Source organism: Coloeus monedula (genome assembly GCF_965178545.1).
Source record: "Coloeus monedula genome assembly, chromosome: 5".
In the NCBI taxonomy this organism is placed as follows: Eukaryota; Metazoa; Chordata; class Aves; order Passeriformes; family Corvidae; genus Coloeus; species Coloeus monedula.
In genome coordinates this window covers 22,242,127-22,265,720 of record NC_138785.1, presented here as the reverse complement: position 1 = coordinate 22,265,720, position 23,594 = coordinate 22,242,127, and the positions used below count along the sequence as shown (strand labels likewise).

At 38.1% G+C, this 23,594-nt stretch overlaps 1 protein-coding gene across 2 annotated transcripts in view; it reads right to left on the bottom strand.

Moving 5' to 3' along the window:
* Positions 1-23,594, bottom strand: part of GRID2 (glutamate ionotropic receptor delta type subunit 2) — a gene marked incomplete at both ends in the record, with an annotated part of 694,960 nt that overhangs the window by 123,167 nt on the left and 548,199 nt on the right. For both annotated transcript variants that reach the window (XM_082281726.1, XM_082281727.1), the window contains 3 exons: positions 18-330; positions 7,234-7,431; positions 19,455-19,556. In XM_082281726.1, coding sequence (XP_082137852.1) covers positions 18-330; positions 7,234-7,431; positions 19,455-19,556 — 613 coding nt within the window. The remainder of the gene's footprint in view (positions 1-17; positions 331-7,233; positions 7,432-19,454; positions 19,557-23,594) is intronic.

The window sequence follows — 23,594 nt, the reverse complement described above, 5'->3', positions numbered from 1 at the left end:
CTCCCTCTGTCTCTTACCTTGTTGCACAAAGGATCCGTAGACAAACCACATGGAGTTGTAGAGAGTTGTAGACGTCATGGACCCCATCTGAAGGCGCGGGGGGTTGAGCCAGTTCAAGAGGTAGACCAGGAGCCCGACTAAGAGCACTGTGCCAGCAATGCAGGCCCACAGGGAGAGGTCAAACGGGGCCAGGCAGGCAAACATGTCCACTGTCTTCTCTGCCTTGCGCAGCAGCACGCCCACCGAGTAGTCCATGTAACGTGTTGTGAAGTCCACCACGTTTTCCCTGTCCGGGGTGATGGTTAGGGCAGAGATCCCTATGTCAGCTCGCTGAGGAGAGGAGGAGAAAACAATGTGCATAAGTAGGAGCTAACAAAAAGATCTTTGTTCCTCTGTCATTTATAGCAGCTAAGCTTAGGGAGAATCAGATGCCAGGACCAAGGTCTTCAGCATCATATATGTGAGCACAGAAAGGTGACAAGGTAGATATAACATGTGTCTTAGTTTCTGCAAGCAAACCTCACTTGGTGGACTCTGGCTACTTTATTTTTTACAGGTACAATTAGAACTTCAGTGAAAACAAGAAAGGTTATTTAAAGTGGACACATGAATACCATTTTAAAAAGCCTAAATACTGAGCAATAAGACTGAATTCTAGATGTTTTAATATGACAAAAGAGTACTTAAAATATTTAAACTTCTACTACCTTGATTTAATCCATTTTTGTTCTGCCTAGAGCAGTGTGGGGTCCTTTGGAAGGGGGTGAGGAGAGCACAAAAACTTGAAAGTACTGAGTCATTTTATTAATTCTTGAATTTCCTTCTTGCCCAAAGAAGGCAGAGATTCCTAGTTCCTTAGATATGTGATTTGAAATATTGAGTGGGAAGGTATGGCAGCTGAAACTGATTAGAAAATTTTGTAAACCAACCAGACTCTTTTAATATGATGTGCAGAACACTCTGCGGCCCATGGTACAAACATACTCCTAACCACAGTCCTCTTAAGACTTCAGCTTAAATGACGTTACTTTAACTTTATATTGATTGTTCACTGGCTTGAGAAAGTGGCAGAGCCTAGCTGGAAGCCTGATGATTTGGACAAAAAAGGGTTTGAAAATATTGATTTTCTTAAAAGCTGTGAATTAGAGCTTCAGCTTTAATTTGTGTGTTAAATTCCCTGGTGTCATAAGTGAAGCTGTGTCGATGAGCACAGCTGAAACCATGGCTTCACGAATTCACTTCAGGTCCCTTCCTACCAAATTCTTGTGAGTGATGATTCAACTGCCCTTGGCCCACGGGCAGCAGCAAACTCAGTCAGTAATTAGAATTGTCTATGGAAATGTTCAGGTTATCTGAGTCTCTCTATCCTCTCATCATATAATTTCTGTTCAACAAGTGACTCAAGTGATTCACAGCATCTGCTGACAGTCAAGTCCTAGCTCCAATGAGCAAGATGCAAACCAGCCACCACCTGAACTGTTTTCCACAACTGTGAACATAAATATGTTTTAGAAAGAATTTACAAATATAAAAGTCCAATAGTTGTCAAACAGGAAATTACAATTATATTTAATGAATAGCATAGGTTTGGGGCTTTTTCCCTGAATGTATATCAAAAAGCAAAATAGGAATTTAGGGGTAAAGGAGGACATGTGAAAAAAAAAGTCCTAGACTCAGCCTCTGCTCATTAAGTTAGCTGGGTTATTAATTATAAGCATATTACTAAAATACTTCCCTACCCTACTAGATCATTGAGTTTCTCATTCAAGTTGCATTGTTGTAAGATGTTGAAAGATTTTCTACTGAAAAGCGGCATACACCAGTATAGATACTTTTACCAAATAATAGTTGACTGTATGAATAATAGAATTTTTTTCTGTTTTCCCCTCCTTTTTACAGGATTTTTTTTTTTTTCCATTAAATACATTGAAGACCATTAAAGGAAAAAACCAGACCACATGGAATCTATGGAAATACTACTTCTAATTTGCGTCTCTGGGAAGCAGGCTCTCTGCATTCCCCAGAATTATGGTTCCACTCCAGTTATCAACCAACTATGACAGTGAACAATATTGTCCTAATGGAAATGTCACATTTCCTCTGTTGCACTGCAGCAACGATAGTGATATAGTTGTGTCTTGCTACTTTATATGCTACATATATAATTAAGGCTTTGAGGTGACCTAATTGGAGCCTTCCTGTGCCTGAAAGAAGCCTACAAGAAAGATGGAGAGAGACTTTTTTACAATGGCCTAGAGTGACAGGATGGGGGGAAATGTAAACTGAAAGAGAGTAGGTTTAGACTGGATCTTAGAAATTCTTTACTGTGAGGGTGGTGAGACACTGCCACAGGCTGTCCAGAGAAGCTGTGGATGCCCCATCCCTGGAAGTGTTCAAGGAAGAACTCTGAGCAACCTGGTCTAGTGAAAGATGTCCTGCCCATGGCAGCGGGGTTGGAATTAAATGATCTTTAAGCCATTCTGTGATTCTATATGTCTTTACTTCTTGAGAGGTAGCAAAGTGAAAAACAGAAAGGAGAGATATAAATCCTGACTTCTTAGCACTCTGATGTTCAGCTGTTCAAAACAAACAAAAAAAAAGCTACACTGAAATATGGCAACTCATATTCTTAAACTTACTAAATTGGATCATAAAGACCAGTTTCCCAGAAAACTACACTTTTAGCACAAAATCAAGCTCAAGCTTCACTTGATACTTGATTTACAGATAGTGAGCATTCTTGATTACATATAGACTCTGTCATCTTGTTTCAAAACTGGAAGATGAAAAAAGTTAAATGCTCATCATTAACATGTCAGATTGGATCAGAGAAGATATCAGTTTGAAGAAGTAAAGGTTCACTTAGTGCTTTTGAGATAGAAAGGCAAATGCATGCAATTATGTCAATATTTAGATATAAAGCTGCCAATATGAATTATAAACATGTATAGCTCTCCACTCACTAAGTTTTTGCAGTGCCAAAATCAAACAAGCATCATATGTCTTACACGTTTCTCATGAATGAAACTGTGACTCCTGAAACAGATTGAAAAAAACAGCAGAGGGCATTATTTTGCTCTCTGTCACCTGAACAGGAATTTATATTTATCTTCCTTAGCAGCAGCTCTCCTGAGGCTATTGTAGAGCAACATAACCAGAATGAGAAAATCCAAAAGAAATGACCAAATGGGTCTGATAGCATTGCTACTGGTGTCACAGAACCAGCTTATCAGCAAAGCCTAGAAATCCCTGAAATGTCCCTAAGCTACTACTGTAGCAAGCACATCTCATACACATGGAAAGCAATCTTCTGATGATTCCTGTGGTTCATGATCAAATACAGGGAAAATAAATGAACCTATTCTAAACTGGTCCTGTGAGGCCCTTCATTTTATCCACTTTCAATGTTAAATCAAGTTTCAACATATGCTAGAAGTGATAAAATGCAGTCCCACATTACACAGTTATTAACACGGACATGCAAAAACCAATCAGAGAGATATTTTTACTCAAGTTAACACACATAGATCCAAATAATTCTCCTTTTACTCAGCTATTATTTTTTCTTCTCACTTCATCCTTCCTGTATGATTTCTTCCTTCTTATGCTACCCATCTTGGGAAGGTGCAATAAAAAAAGAGCCTCATAAGAGGTTTCGACTTGATTTGCAGTTTCCCTTAGGAATGATTAAGCATGTATTTTCCCTTTTCTGATGGACTTAAGTGGAATCAGGCTGTTTTCCCTATGCTATTTGCTTCCTCAAGGCTCCTCATTGGAAAAAAAGTCCTCGCAATCAAGGTAGCATGTCGAGATGTGAAAAGCAATGGTTGATGGATGTGAATATCACCAGAAAGCCCACTCATGCTGGAAAGCCTACTGTGCTCTCCCAGAAGTGGCATTAGCCACTTTTCTTGTCTGTCACACAGGCTTATCCCTCAGGCAATCTGGATAGAGGGCAACTAAAGGAATCACTGTGAGAAGACACAGATAATTAACAGCAAGAGAGATTTGTGGTAAAGCACTGCTCCCTTGAGATGGCTTTAGCCTCTCCATGAAGGGCTGCTGAGCTAATCCTGTTTGCAAGATGAAGCTCTACAAGATGCAGTGAGAGCCCTCGTCATTCTTCAGGAGAGGGACAAGAGCACCATGTGTTTCTCTCAAAGAGCATTTACTCTCTGAAGACCACCTAGTTCAGATGTTTAGAAAACAGAAAGCTTTGTATGGCATGCTTACATTCAGGTTACTTTGACTAGAAAACATGCATCGACCAAATGTGTACCTAATATAGGTCTTGACAGTCAAAGGAGGGGAGGCTTGAATCAGTTTCCAAGTTCAAATTAAAGACCACTTACTATGTGCTGCTGATTCCAGCTCCTATTTTAGCAGCCAACAGAAACCTTGTCTTCAAAGCTGGAACAGAGTGAACTTGGTGCAGGGTCATGTCTGCAAAGCCAGCTGTGGGCCCAGGGCATGTACTTGGAACAGCTGGGCTCCTGCCCTGCTATCCAACTCCAGCAGGGCTGCTGCAAACAAGATCAGCCTGGGACTGCTCTCCCTGATACCAGGACCTGCACCAGTGGCTGCTGCACACTGAAGATGGTTAATGCAAGCAGTGAATATTGATCTTGAACACAGAAATCATGTGGTTGCTACAGCAACTGCTATTTCATATGGCACATCTTTTGTAGGGGCCACAGACACCCTTCTCAATGAGATGCTCTCTACAACTACCTGGAAGGAGGCTGTAGAAAGGGAGGGATCCATCTCCTTAGGAACAAGCAATAGGACAAGAGGGAATGGCCTCAAGTTGTGCCAGGAGATGTTGGGAGAACTTCACTCACTGAAAAGGTGGCCAAGCATTGGAACAGGCTGCCCAGAGAAGTGGTTGAGTCACTCCCCTTGGAGGGATTTAAAAGACAAGTAGATGTGGCACTTTGGGACATGGTTTAGTGATTGACTTGGCAGTACTGGTTTAGCAGTTGGACTTGATGATCTTAAAGGTCTTTTCCAAGCTGAACAGTTGTATGATTCTGTGCACTCAAAAAGAGAAGGCAGCTATTTTCCATTACCCTTGAGTGAGACTTGTCTCTTGCAGAACTCATTCCTGGCTGACACACTAACAGGCAAAGAGTACTCCCACTGTTCCTGGAATTCCTCCACTTGTTGGCCAGACTATCACGTAAAACTTGGTTGGGAAAACAAGGAAATGCTATGTTTCAAACACGTTAGGCCTTTAATTTAAAGCTATTCTCTGCTCCTATACCTCCCCTTATACAGTTGCCAAGTGGATGGAAATTTTGGGTCTGGGAGCAGAACTCAGTTCACAGTAAATAAGAAAGCAGCCTTTAAGAACAGCTTGCACTTGGTAAGGGGTAGATAGATGCTGGCTGCTCACCCAGCAGTTCTTTTGCCTTGAGAGGGACAGAGAATGGGAGAGAAGGACACAGTGAACCTTTACTGCTAATTAATTATATAGGGGTAAGGAAGATGAAAAATTATACAGTGCCACAGTATAGGGAAAACATGGGTTTTGAATTCCTAATGCAGTTCCATTAACTCTTCATGCACTGTAATGGAACAGAAAGATTTCATGTCCACAAAGGCTCATTTACAGCAAAACCATAACAGACTGATAAATCTGTTGCACTCGAGACATCAATTTACAGATCTGGGGGGTTACCACCTTCAAAGAGCTATTCTTTGAATCCCTGCCTGCCAAGGGAACAAGAATACTATACATTTTTTTCCTTTGAGCCATTTCAGTTGTTATGAGTTCTGCCTTACGAATCATTCAGTGCCAATAAATACAAAACATTCCAGGCCCACTTCCATTTCCAGACCATCTAGGACTGAGACCCCTCCAGTCTGTGTAATGCAGTGGCCTGATGAGTACTGTAGAGAGTAGGGTGTAGCATAATATCAGATTTAGAGGCAGAAAGAATGGTTACAAAGAAATCAGTGTGCCATTGTGGTGCTACATCTCAAAATTAGATGAGGGATTTTCAGTTGCCAAGGTTTAGAAGATGACAGAAAATCTACTTCTCTAGCTGTGTCCAGCTTACCATTTGTGAATACACAATTCCACCTTCCAGCTTCATAAAGACATAGGGAGATGGCAAAGGAAGTTTATTATTACAGTGTAGCTGTATGAAAGATGTTATGGGTACAGAATGAGTAGCTGTTTTTTTTCCTTTCCAACAGGCTGCTGGCTTAGGAAGGCAGAATAGGTTAAACCTATCAGTAATTTTAACCCATGGAGGATAATACTTACTTTTTTTTAAAAAAAAATATTTTCTTTTTCTTTATTACAAGTCTTAGGTCCTGTATCTGACTGTGATTCTCCTTTCTGTTTGCTGTGCTTGTGAATTAAATTCCACATGCAGATTTGGAAAAACACTTATATAGACAATGTCTATGTTATTTACATGAATATCTGCTCCAGTTCTTTAAGGAAGCACAACAAATGTAGGTCTCAATAACTGTAAAAGCTGCCTTCACATGTTAATTATGAGCAAATAAAATACATATATTCATGGTACAACTGAGGCACCAGCAGAATAGAGTCAGCCTAGTCTTCTCTCTATGTTTGCAGGGAGAAACTGCAAACAAGTAAGATGAGAGGAGTGGGCAAAAAAAAAAAAAAGGAAAATATTGCATATGCATTTGGTTCAATTTATTTATTATATAATATTGAGCAATTAATGTCAAATTAAGTAGACTAAATGGATTATTAATTACAGAATAAATATTACTCTTGATTCATACATCTACATAATGTGTCATTATATATCAATAAAACATTTTCTGTTGATTATATACTTCACGTGTTCATCACGCCAACATTTTTCTAAGTGCTATACGTTATTTATGTAATGTATCACTAATTACTGCAACACTAATTTTTCCTCTTTTGAACAGCCTCTTCAACTCATTTGTGTCAGGTATTGCCAAACTAATTAGGATAATGCACATCCCATTATTTGACCGCATTTAGATTTTACTTTGGGTGGAAAAAAAGACATTGCCTTGCCTCTTAAACAGTTACTAGCAAGTGTTATTTCCAGCTTTTTTTGGTACTGCCTAATGGACATTATCAAGGTCTGGCAACACGCAAGAAAAAAAGTGTTATCAATTACTCATAAAAAAAGGTTACTGGCTGATGCAAACAGAACATACCACATATTCCTTAGCTGTATCACACAGCTTTAATCAGTAAATTATTAATGACCTTACCTTAAACACCAGTTCTCCTATCAGGCCGTTCCATGACCCATCATCCTGAGGACTCCCATACTTGTGATCCGGTGCTACATAAATTTCGTATTTAAAGCCGAGGTAAGTGGCCAAGGCTTCCAACACATCTATTGAGAAGCCCTGATACTTCTTTGGTTTCCCCAGAACATTTTCAGACACCATGACAAAGGGCTCTTCCTAAACAAACAACAAAGGAGGAATCTGTTAATAAAGCAATTATATGCCATGTTTGGGTGCTGGAGGTTTTTTTAAAGAAAAGGAGGAACTATTCGAATATTATTTATACAAAACTTTTCTAAAATACATAGTTAGCAGTGCCCCTTACACTCTGTGAAATGCTATTTTGTGTTGGATTTCCTTCGAGAAATTTTATTCTCTATTACATATTTCAGAAGTAGATCTTCTGCTGTAACATTTCAACTGAAATGCTTTTTAGTAATGCCTGCTGACCACACTTATGGTCAGCAGGACAGACATATCCTCAATGTCTGGCCATATATATGGAGGATTCAACAGAACTGCCATTTTCCACTAGCTGGGCAAACATTGTACCTAATGCAACCACTAATTCATGTTGTAAGGAAAGAAAAACATGGCAAAACTGAAACATGTATTGCTCTTGTCCTTCTACTGAACCCTGAATATAGGTCAGCTAAATTTAAATAGTTCTATCCGAAGAAATTCCATTTGATTAGTTTAGGGACTATCAATTACAGGACTTAAGGCTGTTTATAAGAATGATTTGTGACTATTCATCTAAAACTTGACCATCATAAAGGATACAAATAGATACCAAAAGCTGATACTGAAAGTTCAGATCTCCAAAAAATGTTTTTCTTCTTACTTTTCCAAAGACTTGTAATAGTTTTCTCTGTTCTGTTATTCTTTCTGTTGTGCGATTTCTACACATTCCCCTTCACTTTTTATTTAAATGACACACAAAGAGAGATCATATTTCTAAGAGCAAACAATATATATTTGCCATAGATGGATTTCACTTGTGCTTGTTCTTTATTTTCTCTGAAAACACCTGCCTGATCTAAGTAGAGCAAAATATTAAATCATCCCAAAAAGCATGGAGGCACTGTAACACTTAGGTAATTTTTAAAATATGCTACATGTCATCCTTTTAATTCATTACATGGCAATTTAATTTCATATGAGGTTAACAGAAACACCTTTTCTGAGGTGCAAAAAAGTTAGTTCTGACTTGTCATGGCTTGGCCAGGACAAGCACATGAAACCACTCCCTGACCACTTTGTCCTGGTCTGCAAAACCCACAAATATATTGAAGAAAACAGAATTGATTTTTTGCAGTATTTGTGGCCCAAACTTTCATTTTTTTTCCAGTGGAATTCTCGGTAGTGTTTAAAATATTTCTTTATTACTCTATTACTTATATGTGCAAATTACTTTAAAGCCAAAGCATTTTCACAATTTTTTCATTAAGCCTATACCTCACTACTGTTTTTAGCTTGTTGGAATGTCCTTCTGTATGAACAGGTGTCACTGAATTGCAAGCAGGATGTTCTTGAAATAAGAAAACATAATTTGCAAATGCTTGAGTAAATATTCTCAAGGACAGCCACATGCTGAGGATGCTGCCAAAGAAGAAAGGACGCAACCAGAGTGCAATGGCAGGATGTTCTTTTCTGACTCCAGGAAATCCAGAAAAAAACCCCAAACCCAAAACAAGTAGAAAATGAACCAAACAACCCCACCCCTGACCAAAAAAAAGCATTAAGGGTGGACTGCCTCAAGTTATTATTTCTAGTTGTCAGATAGAATTTCTTTCTTCCATATTATCCAACATCAGTGAAACTAACTAAAAATGGAGGAGCGAAAGTAAAATGAATATTTAAAGCTGTTTTCCAGTGCCCAGGTTCCAAGAACATTGAATAAATTGAGACTAAGTTGGTGAAAGCCTCTCTCAAATGAGAGCGCAAAATGAATTCAGTCTTGCTGATCACCTGAATGATAGATTCTGTAAATAAGACTCAAAATTACTGAGAAGAAATGTTTCTGCAAAAAATAAATATGGTAGTTTATCAATCTAAACACAGTATGCACAAAATTCTAAAGATTTATGTGTACAAATGATGTTTTAGAAGTTGATAATTTTCATATTAGAAAGGATTAATTTTTATCACTAAATTATTTAGAACATAGTTGCTCATAAACTGATTTTTCTACCCAGTTGCTCACTGTAGTGATTTAATGCACTGTTTAAAATGCAGTTTGTCACAACTAATATCAGTCCTTTATTGAGCAATGCAATATTGTTTGCTGTTGAGAGATTGACAAAAAGCCCTGATGTCCAGTGTTCTATATATATGTAATGAAATATAAACAGTCAATCAGCTTTATGCAAAGCAACTAACACTTCCCAATTTTTGTTGAAGTCTGGAGCAGCAAATAATTTAATCATATTCCAAACAAAACTAAACCAATCTACTGCTATGATTTTTTTTTGGTGTAATTGTTTATATTTCTGAGAATGCATTGAAAGAGGACAAAAATATTTGTCTTGATATTTTCCCCTCATAAATGTGGCAGGCTGAAACTATGCCAGTTGTCCTTTTTTTTTTGGGAGGGTGCCACAGGAGCTATGGAATGATGTATGCATCCCTACAATATGGATGTTAAAACAATTGTCTCCATCCTTGAGAAAGTTGAATTTGCAGAAAGAAAATACACAAAGCAAAGCAGCAAGGATAATGATGAGCTTGTAGAAAGTAGGTGTGAAAAACAGCTGAGCTAACTGATGAGTCTGGAGGTAGAAAAATTCACCTGGATGATGAAAGTTCCATTCGACCCCAATAAATTCAGGAAAATCCTGATACACTTTCTCTCCAAAGCAAGTGTTGATTCAGACTATGTAAGAAGGTCTTTATCAGAGAATCCATACAATTGCCATCCTTGGAGATGCTCAAAACTCCCCTGGACACCATTCCAAAAACCTGCTCTAACATTTACTCTGCTGCACTCAGCTGCAACCCAAGAGTCCCATCAAACCTAAACTGTTCTAGAATAGAGTAAATTGATCCAAGGAAGGCCACTGCTCCTGCTTCTCCTTTTCTTCCTTTTGGAGACACCTCTCTAGGGGTCTTGTAAGGCAAAAGAAGACTTCACAGCCTATAAAGCCTGTGAAAGGGAGGTCTGGAAAAGCAAACAAGTCAAACGTTCATGGCTGAGGAACGAAAAACAAAAAGGACAGGTTGCTCAACCATAGCTTCTTGTTTTTGCAAGGCTGATCTGCCTCACTGAACCCCATAGGCATCCAGTATATTTAGGGGACGGTTTTTCACCCAACCTCAGCGGAGATCCTTTAAGGGAGGGGGTATTTTTGTTCAACTTTACCTTCAACATGCCCCCTTTGTCAACTGAATGCAGCACTACTAAGCCAGTAATAAGGGTTCCTTTTCAAAATAGTTCTACAATTGTCACTGCCTGGCTGCTTCTTGGGATCAAAGCTGTGCTGCCCTCACCCAAAGGAGGATGGGTTTAAGACCTGGTGGATTTTACACAGGACTGTGGGTTTACCCCGGTGGACAGCTAAGCACCACACAGCCAATACTGCCTGCAGCAACATGAAAGTCAGCAGCAGACAGCTAAAGGTTATATTGGGTGAAGCTATGCATATTGTTTTTTATGGCTGTAGGAAGACAAAGTCTGGCTTCAGAGGTGCTCATGTCCCCCCAAGCAATAGAAACTGCAAAATATTAGACTAGCACACCTTAGGAAGGATAAAGGTGAATGCAACATTAAGGCAGCATGGCATAAAAAAGGGAAAACGTTGGGAAGATGACATGTTGTACAAGTACTTTGGGGGAAGTAGCTCAAGAAAATGTTTGTCTCCATTCATTTCTCTATTATCACATGTTTTAAGGAAGAAGCCACACAATAAGACTGACATAGGTTAACAACATGCTATGTATTAAGACTGATATAATTTAACATTCCCAGCACCCCTGGAAACTGATGTGAGATGGTATAGCGTAACCTCAGGGTCCTAGCTATGCCCCCTCCTAGCTACTGCAAAACTTAACCCTGTCCTGGCCAAAACCAGGACAATTTGCTAAATGCTCCAAGAGTCTAAGATTTAAAAATACAAAATAGAGTTCTTATTTACTCTGATGAAATTCTCAGACGTACCAATAATTTGGATAAAATATCTGGTTTGGAGTAATCTTTTTATATTCTTTACTATACCCCCTAATAAAGTTAAAAATAGGAAAGGAGAGAAAAGCTTTTGGGCACAGAAGGCCTTCACGCTTGAAAACAGAGCAATACTCAAGCTAAATAGCAGAAAAGAACAATTAGGCTGAGTTTAACTTGGTTGTGTTAATTAATTAGACAATCAAAGAGAAACATTTGTTTGTAGCTGTGCTACAGATGTGGATGATAAAGTCAAGCAATAAATTCCAGCCTTAGAGGAGGCAGGGAGGGAGAACAAAAGAATAATTGCTTTTCAGAAGTTCAGTTCCCTAAACCCAGAGTCTCTATTTAGGATGATTTTTAGCCAGTAGAATAGTGACTTTAAATTCCAAGCTTTGATAGTAATCTTTTAGTTCCTCAATGAAAATCAAGTTTTAAAGGTCCAGTGTTTTTGTGAAGATCCTCTCTTTTTGGACAAATTACAGAAAACTTTATTGAAAGAACAGAAAAGTCCCATTCAGATCTTAAAGACAGCACTCTAATTAAATACATGAGAGGAAGAAAAAAGTTGTGTGCACTGGGCTGTTTACAAGGAAGTTGTGGTCTTAGCACAGCTGTTCATGATTTTACCCACGCCCACCACCTCATTATGAGATCACTGAATGGGCAGTAAGGTAGATTTTCTCTGCAATTACAAGTGTGGATTCTGTGGCTTTAAGCTGAGACTTATTTCAGGATAGAAATCATATGGAGCTATGATACACTGCTCTGCTGCACTTATTTGTGATGGTCTTTTGCTTGCTCTAAATATAAACGTGCTGAAAAGCTAGGATGTACTTTACAAATGAAAAAGCAAAAGCAAAACAGAATGGTTTGGATTATTTTCCTGGTCAGCTGAATCCTCTTTGCCCCTTAGCATGGACAAAAAACTTCCTAGAGAGGGCACCATACAGAAAATATTCAGTAAAGAAAATGTTATTGGCTTTTAAGGTGAGAGAAACTAAACACTGTTGGGATTTACAGCACAAATTGGAGCCTTATGTGTTTCTACTACCTTTAGAAGAATCCTTTGTTCAGTTTTAAACCCCTCACTACACCAGAGAAGGGCAACAGAGCTGATGAAGGGTCTGGAGCACAAGTCCTGTGAGGAGCAGCTGAGGGAGCTGGGGGTGTTTAGCCTGGAGAAAAGGAGCCTCAGAGGGACATAACTGCTCTCTACGGGTATGTAAAGGGAGGGTGTGTCAAGGTGGGAATTGGCCTCTTCTCCCAAGAAACTAACTACAGGACAAGAGGAAATGGCCTCAAGTTGTGGCAGGGGAGGATTACTTTGGATATTGGGAAAAATTTCTTCACTGAAAGGGTTGTCAAGCTTTGGAGCAGGCTGCTCAGGGCAGTGGTGGAGTCACCATCACTGGAGACATTTGTAGATGTTAGAGATGTGTAGATGTGACACTTTGGGACATGGTTTAGTGGTGGGCTTGGCCGAGCTGGGTTAATGGCTGGACTTTATGATCTTAAAGGTCTTTTCCAACCTAAATGATTCTATGAAGAGAGTTTTGAAATTAGGTAATTATATGGGTGGTTAGCATTCATAAAGCATATGAAAATGACCTCTGTGTCTACTCATCAAAAATTTCTGAACACACTGTATTCATTCAATAGGACTGCATTCATTAAATTTTCCCTTTTTCTCTACTGAAAGTAGTGAGAAAAAAGAAAGCAAGAAATGAAGCTCAGTTGTGGGCAAGACTGTCAATCTGTACTTGACACTGACTCTAGAAAGAGTGGACAGGCACATTAAATGATTCCCATAGCCCAGGATGAGCCTTGGCAATCTCGTGAAGTAAATATTCACTGTGACACTTTAAAAACTCCCATTCCCTCCAAATGTTAAGAAACTGCTCCCCAAACTGAAATTCACTCTTATTACTAGATTTCTCAGCTCCCTTCCAATGGCTGCTGGATGACCAAGCACAGCCATTATTACCAACAGGAAACACTAAGTCTTGTAAACTATAAACAAAATATTTTCAAGCACAAGATGCTATTGTCTTGTTGCTAGGCAAAATCACTTTTTCCTTGACTCATAAAATAATTAATGCCCCCCTTTTAAATGTTAGTGACTTTGCATTTCCTTCCCCAAAAGATTTTAGTGAAATTTGCAGCCCCAAATACTTAATTTCCTCATGTGCTTTATTGACCACTGTTTTGGGGATTTTATTTGGCTAGGAACAGCACAGCAGCTTGTTATTTTTAATTGAACAATAATATACATTAATTCATGTTAGAATCAATGACCAAAATTTAATTGAAACATTTCATTCTTTCATTACAGAAATTCTCCCACTATCAAGAGTTATAAAATTCCTGCAAAATATGACATAGCTCCCACCTCTTAATAACACTAAAACATAGATAATGGATTCAAATCTACAAGATCTTGGATAATTAAATACTATACTCATTCAATATCCTGTAGTGCCAATGGGATGTGTAACCATACTGGCACTGAAAACCACCATTCTCTCTCATCCTGTGCTTTTCAAACAGATTGATTAGAAAGTCACTTGTACTGACAGAAAAGTCACCTCATCTACAGCAAGAAGTCCATTCACATCCCAGAAACTGAATACCTTATTAAAGGGATTTTACATTTGGCCTATTCTTATCCATGTGTGTAGTCTGTCACTTTTTTTGATATTTTTATTGTCATCTTCAACTAGACATGAAGTTTGTTCTTTCAGTTATGGTACTTTAAACAGTATTTTTTCCTCCAGAGTGAAATGGTAGCTTCTGGTTTTATTATGGTCTTTAGTTTAGTGGTATTTACCAGAAATGAACAAAGAATGTTAGCCCCTCTTCCCAGTTCCTCCCATTTCTCAGCAATGGGACTAAGACTTCTTTCAAAGTGACCTGTGGCAATGGTCTATTAGGATGCTGCCAAGCTTTGTGCATTGATTTTAATTCACAATAACTTAATGCAGGTAACAGCTCTTTCTGAGCCATATTACAGGAATATGGATTGAGACTGGAATTGATTGGAATGTTTTAGAGTATGTCTAAAGAGTTCAATGGTGGCTTTAATGCAGATAGTTCAGACACTTGATTTAGCAAAAGTGTGGTATGGGCACATTAACCTGCTGGGAACTACACTGTACTCCTTCCAGCAGCCTTGCAAGGGGGCTCCTATTCATAAGGATCGTGTCACACAGTTCAGCTCCTTTTCTATCTTGCATAGTATGGAAGGATAATTACAGTCCGAGTAAGAGCCTCTTTCTGTTTCAAAGTCAAATTTCTGTGAACTGTGTGAATTGCTCTGGAATGCAAATATGCCCAGAGAGCAGATGGGTAAGGGTCAGCAAGAAGATAAGAGCCAAGGAGCCCTGAGAGGTAGCCCTTGACACAGAGACGAGTTAGGTTGGTCCTACCAGGCTTTGCACTGCCCCTACCTTGCTGTTAAACTGTGGCCCCAGCAAGTTCCCAAAACATTTGAATTGCTTGATATCCACCTTATCTAGTATATAGTACCTGCTACTTTAGAAAAATGGATTGAAAATAACAATAATTGAAAAAAAAAAAAAGGTGCTGGGTTTCCCAGCAGGCTGTGAGATTAAAGCTTGTCAAATGAATGATCGCAGTAGTCAATAACTGTAAGGTTTATGACCTGTTAATACAAGCTAGGTAGCTCAAAGGGATATAAAACAGCCATTCACAGAAACCTGTGCCCAGTCAGTAGCAATTTAAACTTGGCCCTTGTACAGGTGTGGTGGTTGGAAGAGGAACAGAAAGACAGGTTCTGCCTCTATCGAAGAATATCACTTTCTGCTCTTATAATAATGATTTTAATTATTACTATTTTGGGTACTACTATAGTCCATTATACCAATACAGAGAGCAATATATAATTCAGTATAATACATGCCTAATTAAAATTATTTTTCTTAGTGCAGAGATAGAGCTGCCTGGCAGAATGAAGAGACTTTACAGAAGTCCACAGCACCCAGTTATGAAATGGGGAACGGGGTCAGGACTGCATAGGAAAAGTGATCACTCAAAATATTGGGAGAACATATAAGAAGCATTATCTATGAGACTATGCCACAATTTATAAAATATTTATTCAATATTTAATGAGGTATCCTGCACATGATCTTCCTGAAGTTGATCTTTATTGTACAGTTATTCACTGATGGTTTTGTCCTGACATTTTTAAACCTTTATCACTTCTGACTGTTTGTTCTTCCACCTATGCTTAAACATTGTCTTATTTCATCTTTCTTATGCCTTATGTCCTTTCCCCAGTCACTCTGAAAGTTACTCCAGCTTCTTGGAAAGAATTTTTTTTTTTTTTACTTTCTTTAAGCCAGTGTTGGAAGTCAAATCCCGAAGGCAGTTTCAGCTTTTAAAACCAGGCCTTAGCTTCATATCTAACTTTTCATCTTCTCTCTGAGTGGTAAATTCAATATAAAAAGGGACCGAAGATGCAGACCTCCTGCCAGCTGATGTCCCTAAAGACATTGTCTGCTTTCAAATAACTTTCTTTTCTAATCTGTGCAACAAATGCTCATGAATTTATTACCAGACACTGAGAATTAACTAGTCCACATATGATAACATTTTCCATCGTGCAAATGATGTTTCTTAATTATTTTTTCTTTCTGTGCTTATCTAACCTTTTGCTAATCCTTTCACTACATCATGTCCCACAGTGCCCACCTGCAGCCAAGGGTGACCAACCTGCAGCTCTGTGCAAGTAACCCAGGTAGTAACTCTCGAGGTACAGTGTATAGGGGTGTATGGCAAAGCATAATTCAGCACGGCTTGCTGTTATCTTTCTTTCCTTTATCCTGCCTGCCTTCTTAGAACCCTCCAGATATGAAAATATATTCCTGTTTGGGACCTGTTTTGAATTTTCATGTGGAGTCACAGAAAGTCATGTAGAGTCTTTTGCACCGTGAGGATATTATACCTTATGCACTTTCAGGAAAGGCTCTGTACCTTTCAGTCAAGGTGCTAATGCTCTAAAACAGGGAAATTCAAACTATTTCCTTTTTTGAACAACAGATGCTTTTTTAAAAATATGATTTTACAAATACCTGCTGGCCTTTTCATTGTCAAATGGACCAGATCGCTTTCCAATGTCTTAATATTCATATGAATAATTCAGTAATTGCCACAGCTAGTAAAATTATATTATGAGAGTATCTGCTGTATTGTAGGTCTTTTTCAATAAAACTGAACAACTGAAAAAGAGAATAAACTGAGACAGAAAAAATGGATATATAGCTAAATTTTTTCTTGGCCAATTGTTCATTCAAGACACTCTGAATTTGTTTGGAACTACTATGCTGACCTTTGATTGAGCTACATTTCAGAAACTCAGAATACATTTCAGAAATTCACAAGCAAGAGACTTGAACTTAAGAGCAACTCGTCAAACACAAAGTTCAGACTTCAGCTTCATATGTGGAAGCAGTCCAAGACAGAGACAGCTGATATTTAAGTCAGACAAAAAAACCCCTTTTCTAGAAGTGTACAAAGTTTGGTACTAATCCAACTCAGATTAAACCATTGAATTACATGTACACAAACACGACCATAGTTCTCCTCAGAATAAACCACAATGAAATATTTCTTATTGCTATTTATGCAAAGGAGAGCATTCACATTTACTGCAGAGGAGCCGGGATTCTCTGCCAAGTGAAACCAGATGATTTCCAGTTTGGGGCTATACTGTATTCTGCCATACTCACAAAGAGATTTTGGTTTGGGTCTGCAGGTACATAGCCCATAATTATTAAATTTACTTAGGGAAAGGAATTAGTAGATGGATGATGGGAACTGTTCAGCATTTGCTTACTAAAAGACCGAGGAAAGAAGTCACAATCATTTATTTTCAGACTCCAGAATGTTTCATTTCTTTAGTATAATGCAGTATAAACCCAGGTGCTGCAATTTGCTATCCTCTCAAATTCTACTGCAATTTTTAGAATAAGTCCTTTTCAACCTGAAGGCATAACAAAATGAAATTGGAAGAGGAGAAGGGGTACTATCTAGAAAAACATGAGAGATTTGAACTGTTAACAAAACAAATTTGCAAATGAATGTAAACTTCTCAACTCTCCATGAAAAAGAAACCTATTAATATTCAAAGGTATATTATTTAATTTTTAACACTTTTTTCCCTGGATCAAGATCATACTGCTAGAAACTGGCAGAATTAATATCAATAACTAATCATTCACAGTCTGCATAGATTCTTTACTCTTAACAGAAATGTATTGACCTAATTGAAGAACAGTGAGAAAGATGGAAGAGAAAATATAAAGAAGATCATCACTAAAATAAATTTAATTGGTGAAATCCCTCCTGGTCTCACATCCAAAGTAAGAATCACACATGTTCATTTCACAGGTTAAATATAAATCTCCAATTTTGTCCTATCCAGCAGATATAAAACTAGTGAGGAGACTGAAGTGTCGTGTGCTCTGTCTTGAACTTTAAATGTCTGCTTTCATTTTTATAATTACTACAGAATCCCATCAGCATAGATAATTTTTTTTCTGTGTATCTTTGCACGTTGATAAATATTCATGCTATAATAACGTGAAAGAAGATTGCTCTCCAGCAAGGTAACTAAGGTAACTGGGGATAAACCAGTGGGGAGAGAGGAAAGAAGAACAACTTTATCTTTCTAGGGAAAATCCACAGGTCCTTTTTGTCAACAGATAATTATACTGAATCAATTAATATGAGTATCAGGGAAAACAAAGAGCAGCCACTGCCAACATGATGCTATTTTGATGAACATACAATTAAAGTATGATCTTCCCCCTTTCTGTTACTACTTTCTTTCTGTGCATTCATCCTTCCTTGGCTGGCTTTTGCTGTTGTTGTTTGGTTTTGGGTTCTTTTTTAGGTTTGTGGTTTTGGGGTTTTTGGTTGTTGTTTTGGGTTTTTTTGGTTTGGTTTTTTTTTTGTTATTTGGTTTATTTTGTCTTGTAGATACTGTCACAGGAAGTTCTCTAGTGTACTAAGAGCTGTAACAGAATGTTCACCCTGACAGATAAAGGTGTTTAAATACCCATAAAATAACTGGAGGGGTACAAAACTGCTGCGTCTGTGGCACTGACATGCTCTGGTGATTTCACTTTCCACCCCTGTAGGAGCCTCTTCCTTCATCATGCACTATCAGCAATGCAAAGCCTGAAAACTCCTCTTTTCTTGTTCTTTATAAACAAGTGCTGGGCCCTCAGATACTGAACTCAAACACAAGTAGATACTAGCAAGAGGAAAATGGTTCAATCTAACCTTTACAATTCTGCAGCCCCAGATCAACTTTGTATTTGGGCATTGGTCCAAAGAGGGCTACATGTCTCATATTATTTTCTTTTTCTTTGTTTAAATTTTTTTCCACTCTTAAAAACTTCTCCTCAAGCAAAGTTTATGGCAGGGAATACATTGGCCTCATAACATGAAGTACCTTCTATTCTGGTAGACATTGTCTGTTCAGCTTTAAACCAAGAATTTTCCTGTGGCTGCTAAACACAAGATGCCCACAAAGGGGAAGAACCTGGCTGAAGAAAACTAGGATGGGACAGGAGATGTTTTACCAAACTAACATTACTTGCCCTAAGCTGACCTTGAATATTTTCTGAGTGTGACAATTTGTGTTAGACTGCACTCAATTTACCAAGGTGAGTGGAATTGAATCATTTAGAGCTTCAGCTAGGTAACTTTAGCTAACAGGGCACTTGAAGTTGCCCTTTATCAGCTCATATGCTTGTGTTACCTAATTTAGAATGTGCTTGTGCAAGAAAAAGGTTCTAACATGTTTGATTCAGTCTGAAATGCACTGTACTGATAAATAATTTTATCTTGTGGAAAATTATCCATTTTTCTGGGGTTTTTTTTGACCAGCTTAAATCAGACACTCTAACGCCAACTACCCTCTTGGTAAAATGATGTACATAATAAAAAGATGAGGCAAAAGGAAAAAAAAACCATTCCTGCTAGTGCAGAAGGTTGAGCATCTGCTTACCAGCACAGTCACCACACGCAGAACCACTCCTCGCATGTTATTCTCCAGCTTTCTGTCTGTTAGTGACCCATTCAGACCAGTGATGGGGTTCCAGCAGCCAAGCTAAAAGAGAAAACAAAAATTTTCTCATTGCCCATAAAACTTTGCTAGTCACTCCTCTTAGGTGGCTTTAAGCAGGAACATATGAAATAAACAGAATACCTTCTGGAATCAATGGCATGGAAACTTGGAATGGCTTGTGCACAGATTCATCTTTAAATTGAAATTTAAGCAATTAAGGATATCAGTTTCTGATTTTAAATACCAGTGCAATGGATGACAGCATCCAGGATTTGGAATTATATGCATTGTTTTAAAATAGGTGAGAGACAACTTCTATATTACTTGAAAACATTTAAAAAGTACTGTAGCTGTAACAATATTTCTACCTTACTTTCAGTAATTGGAGAAATAATAGCTACCATCATTTTAGCACGCTGTCTGCTCCAGCCCATCCTTCCTAGTGGAACTTTGACAAAAGGAATTACACCATCTTTAATTAAAGCTTATACTACTAATTGCTAATGAAACAGCAGTGATTTTAAGCCAGGTTAAAAATCACATTTAAAGATGATTGAGGAAAAGACGATTGGATAGGCACACCACAGTATTGAGAGAGTACCGCAATAGATAATGCAGAAGTTCATCTATGCCATTCTTTGCATTGGTGCTATCGTATTTCTTGAGCTTTTGTGGATGAAGCTTTTGCTCAGGAATCTCTCTAGGATTATCTGCCTTTCAATCTGAGTTTAGTAGATACCAACTTGTAATTCAGCTTCTCTGAAAATACAACTTGCCTGTTTTTCGTATGATGGTAGATGATTTTTTGAGCACAGAGAAAGAAATCAATCAACCACACATCGTGCCTTAGCACCACATACCAAGATAACCAGTTTCATTTTTGAAATTCATTACCTCACTCAGCTGGCCTGCACAATTACCAGTGTTAAATCCAAAACCCAACAGAAGGAAATGACTGACTTCAGAGGACTTTGGAGCAGAGTCTCAATTAAGGCATGTAAACCAATTGCCTGTGTAAAGTCATTACACAGCCAAAGAGACAGCCACCTGCAGCTATGAGTTCTTGCTCTGAATTTCCTTCTCCATGGACTGTGAATGAAACCTTTCAAGGGATAGCTCATCTTCTGACTCCTATTTAAAGGAACAAAAGGTCTTGCTCCCTCTGACAAATCAAGATTAACATCAGTAGGTTATTGTTGGGTCCAGTGGCCTCTACTAAGACTATTCTCTTGGAGCATTCAACACTGTAATCTGAGAGAAAAAGAACTGCAAAACATTGAAAATATGACTGTAATTTCACACAGAGTCACAGAAATGGCAGGTTGCCTCAAACCATCTGAAAGGGTTTGTAAGGAAGGGGAAAACCTCTGCTGACCATACTTGAGCAGGAATTTATGAAATCATTATTTTCAGCCTTTGTGTGAAAAGGCTTTGTATATGTGTTTCATAGATCTCTCAAAGCAAAACAGAAAAGAACTAACTTCAAGTAAGCATATTTAACCATTCCAGAAGTGGATAATTTGAAATATTTGTTTTCTTCATTACACCTATTTTGTAGCGACTTCTATATTTTTTAATTCCGATAACATTCATATCAATTCTTTGAAGATGCCTCCTTAAGAAATGTGTGTCTCAAAAAGTAAAAAATAAAAACTTTCTGCAATGACATAGGAGTTGGGTTTGACTCAATGGTCTCAAAGGTCTTCTTCAATCTCAATGATCCCATGATTCTATGTTTCCCAAAGGAAGATAGCCTTAAAACAACGTAGTCACTTCTGTCTGCTACTTTCAGAAGTACTCACAGCTAATTCTTACCCTTCTGAAGTCAAAGTTATACTGTCAGGGAATGAGTGAGGGAAATGCTGAGCATACTTGAAATCTCAAGGAATGACTGAGTCAAGGTTCTACTAGATCCAGAACACCAGAGAAATTGAAAGCACCAACGGGTTACAAGGAGAATCAAACTCAGGAGGCATCATGTTACTCTCTTGCAATTGCTCATCTTTCCAATAGCTGTTTCTAAATAAAAGCACAAATTACTCCTGCTTGGTTTCCCCACTTCGTGTTCCCATCTGATCACAAAGCCCAACAAGAGATCATACCAGCCCGCTCTGCTTCTTCTGGACCTCCACAGTGTATCTGGCTGTTCAGTAGTCATGGATGGACTGCTGACACATTCCAGGTCCTCATCACTCCCCTGGCAAAGCCCTGCAACGCTTTGAGCTGAATAACCTAAATGCTGAAGTGTGTTGACTATAATAATACAGCGAAGTGCAGCAAATATACTTGCACTGTACTTTGTACGTGACAAACCACTGACATCCCATAAAGCAAAGCATTCCACAGGCTACATTTTCTGTACAAAAAATAGCAAAACCAGTACTAAGCTCAGAACAAAACTGCATTAAATTAATTTGGTGATTGTCATTCTTAGTCACACAAAGAAACTAATTAGAACTTAGATCCAATTAGCATATCTAAATGTGTTGGATGTATAATTACTGCAGAAACTCTGCTGCTTTTGGCAGAACTAAAACCCTAGGAAGCTGCTGAAGAGCCTTTTTATCCTTTTGAGGTTAAAGTCCACTTTTAATTATGTATGTTAATGTGTACATATTTATATAATTAAGATTTTAGCCCAACCCTATCTTTTTTAAGGCAAACTCCCCCCACCAACTTAACTGATTTCTGGAAATGCAGCATAGCACCACTTTTCCTTTAAAAAGGCACTTTTTATTTTCAATTATTGTTCATTTAATTTTCAATTCAATTGTTCCTTTATGCAGCTCAGTCATGCTGAAGACAAATGTGCAGAGCTTGCCAACAAAGTTGAAATTGATTTTGAGTGGGAGCTGCTTACTGTTATTAGGAGAAAACAAATCAACATTTATTGATGACAATTTGAGCTTGCCGTTGGAGCAAGAAGCAAATGTAACTACTGCTGAAACATCGAGATGGGGTGGTATGAAGCTCCCTCTTCAGCTTTGTCTTGTTTAACTGCTGCTGCAAAACATTTGCTGCTTCTGCATTTACTTCCTTTTTTCTTTTGTTCTCTCTCTAATGGTTGAAATGAGAGAATAGATCAGACAATGAGAGAATCTCACATTAACTCTGGTAGATTTGGGCAGATGGTGATGGGAGCTCTCTTACTGACCACAGTGCTTGTCATCTTCATACCACATGAAATTTATCATTTGTAGTACTTTGTACTTCTGTTGCAGTTTATTTTATTTATTCTAATGACAGCTTTCACTCTGCTACATTTGATATAGTAAGATGAAGATGTAAAAGTTGTCAGTCTTCTACTTCCTTTGCTATCCAGTTTGCAATCTCTTTCTGTTCATCCCACATCCCAGCTTGTTATCCTCACTATCATCATTGTTGAAATGGGCTTTGTTCTCCTGTTTTGCTGGCAAAGCCAAAAATTTTCTTCTCTTCTTCATTAAAATTTTTTGACCATATGAACAATGCATTATGGAAGGAATTTAATTTGTGTATCAATATTAAAGTAGGCAAAAATCTATTTCATGTGTACTTACAATTTCATTATTTATAAGGAACTGGGAACACTAAAATCTATAATGCCTTTATGACAGAGCTTACAGCCAGTTTTCCTCCCCTATTTCCTATGCAACCATTGAATTCTGCTGAATATCTGAGAGCTTTCACTATTTTTTCTGGCAGAGTAAATTGTGTCAATTAATCAAGAAAAATACATTGACCTGCTATGATCACAGTTGATGACCATCAGAGAAAATGAATAAAAGCAGAATAGTGATACAGATAAATTACTTAACTGCTTGTCTCTACATCAAAGTTTAGAATATTCTGTTACTTCAATGGATATAGAAAATATTCAGGAATTGGTTTATCCAGCACTGCAATGCAACCACCTCAGAACTCAGACTACATTACCACAACACTATGTAGAGTCAAGAGCAGAAAACACTAGAGAAAGTGCAACGGAAGTCTGAAGGATAAAGGTGCACTACATCCACAACCAAAATCTGTAAGGACATTGGGATCACTGACTCCTCTTTCATTTATTTCTCTGTCATTTAAAGAAAACAACCCCACCAG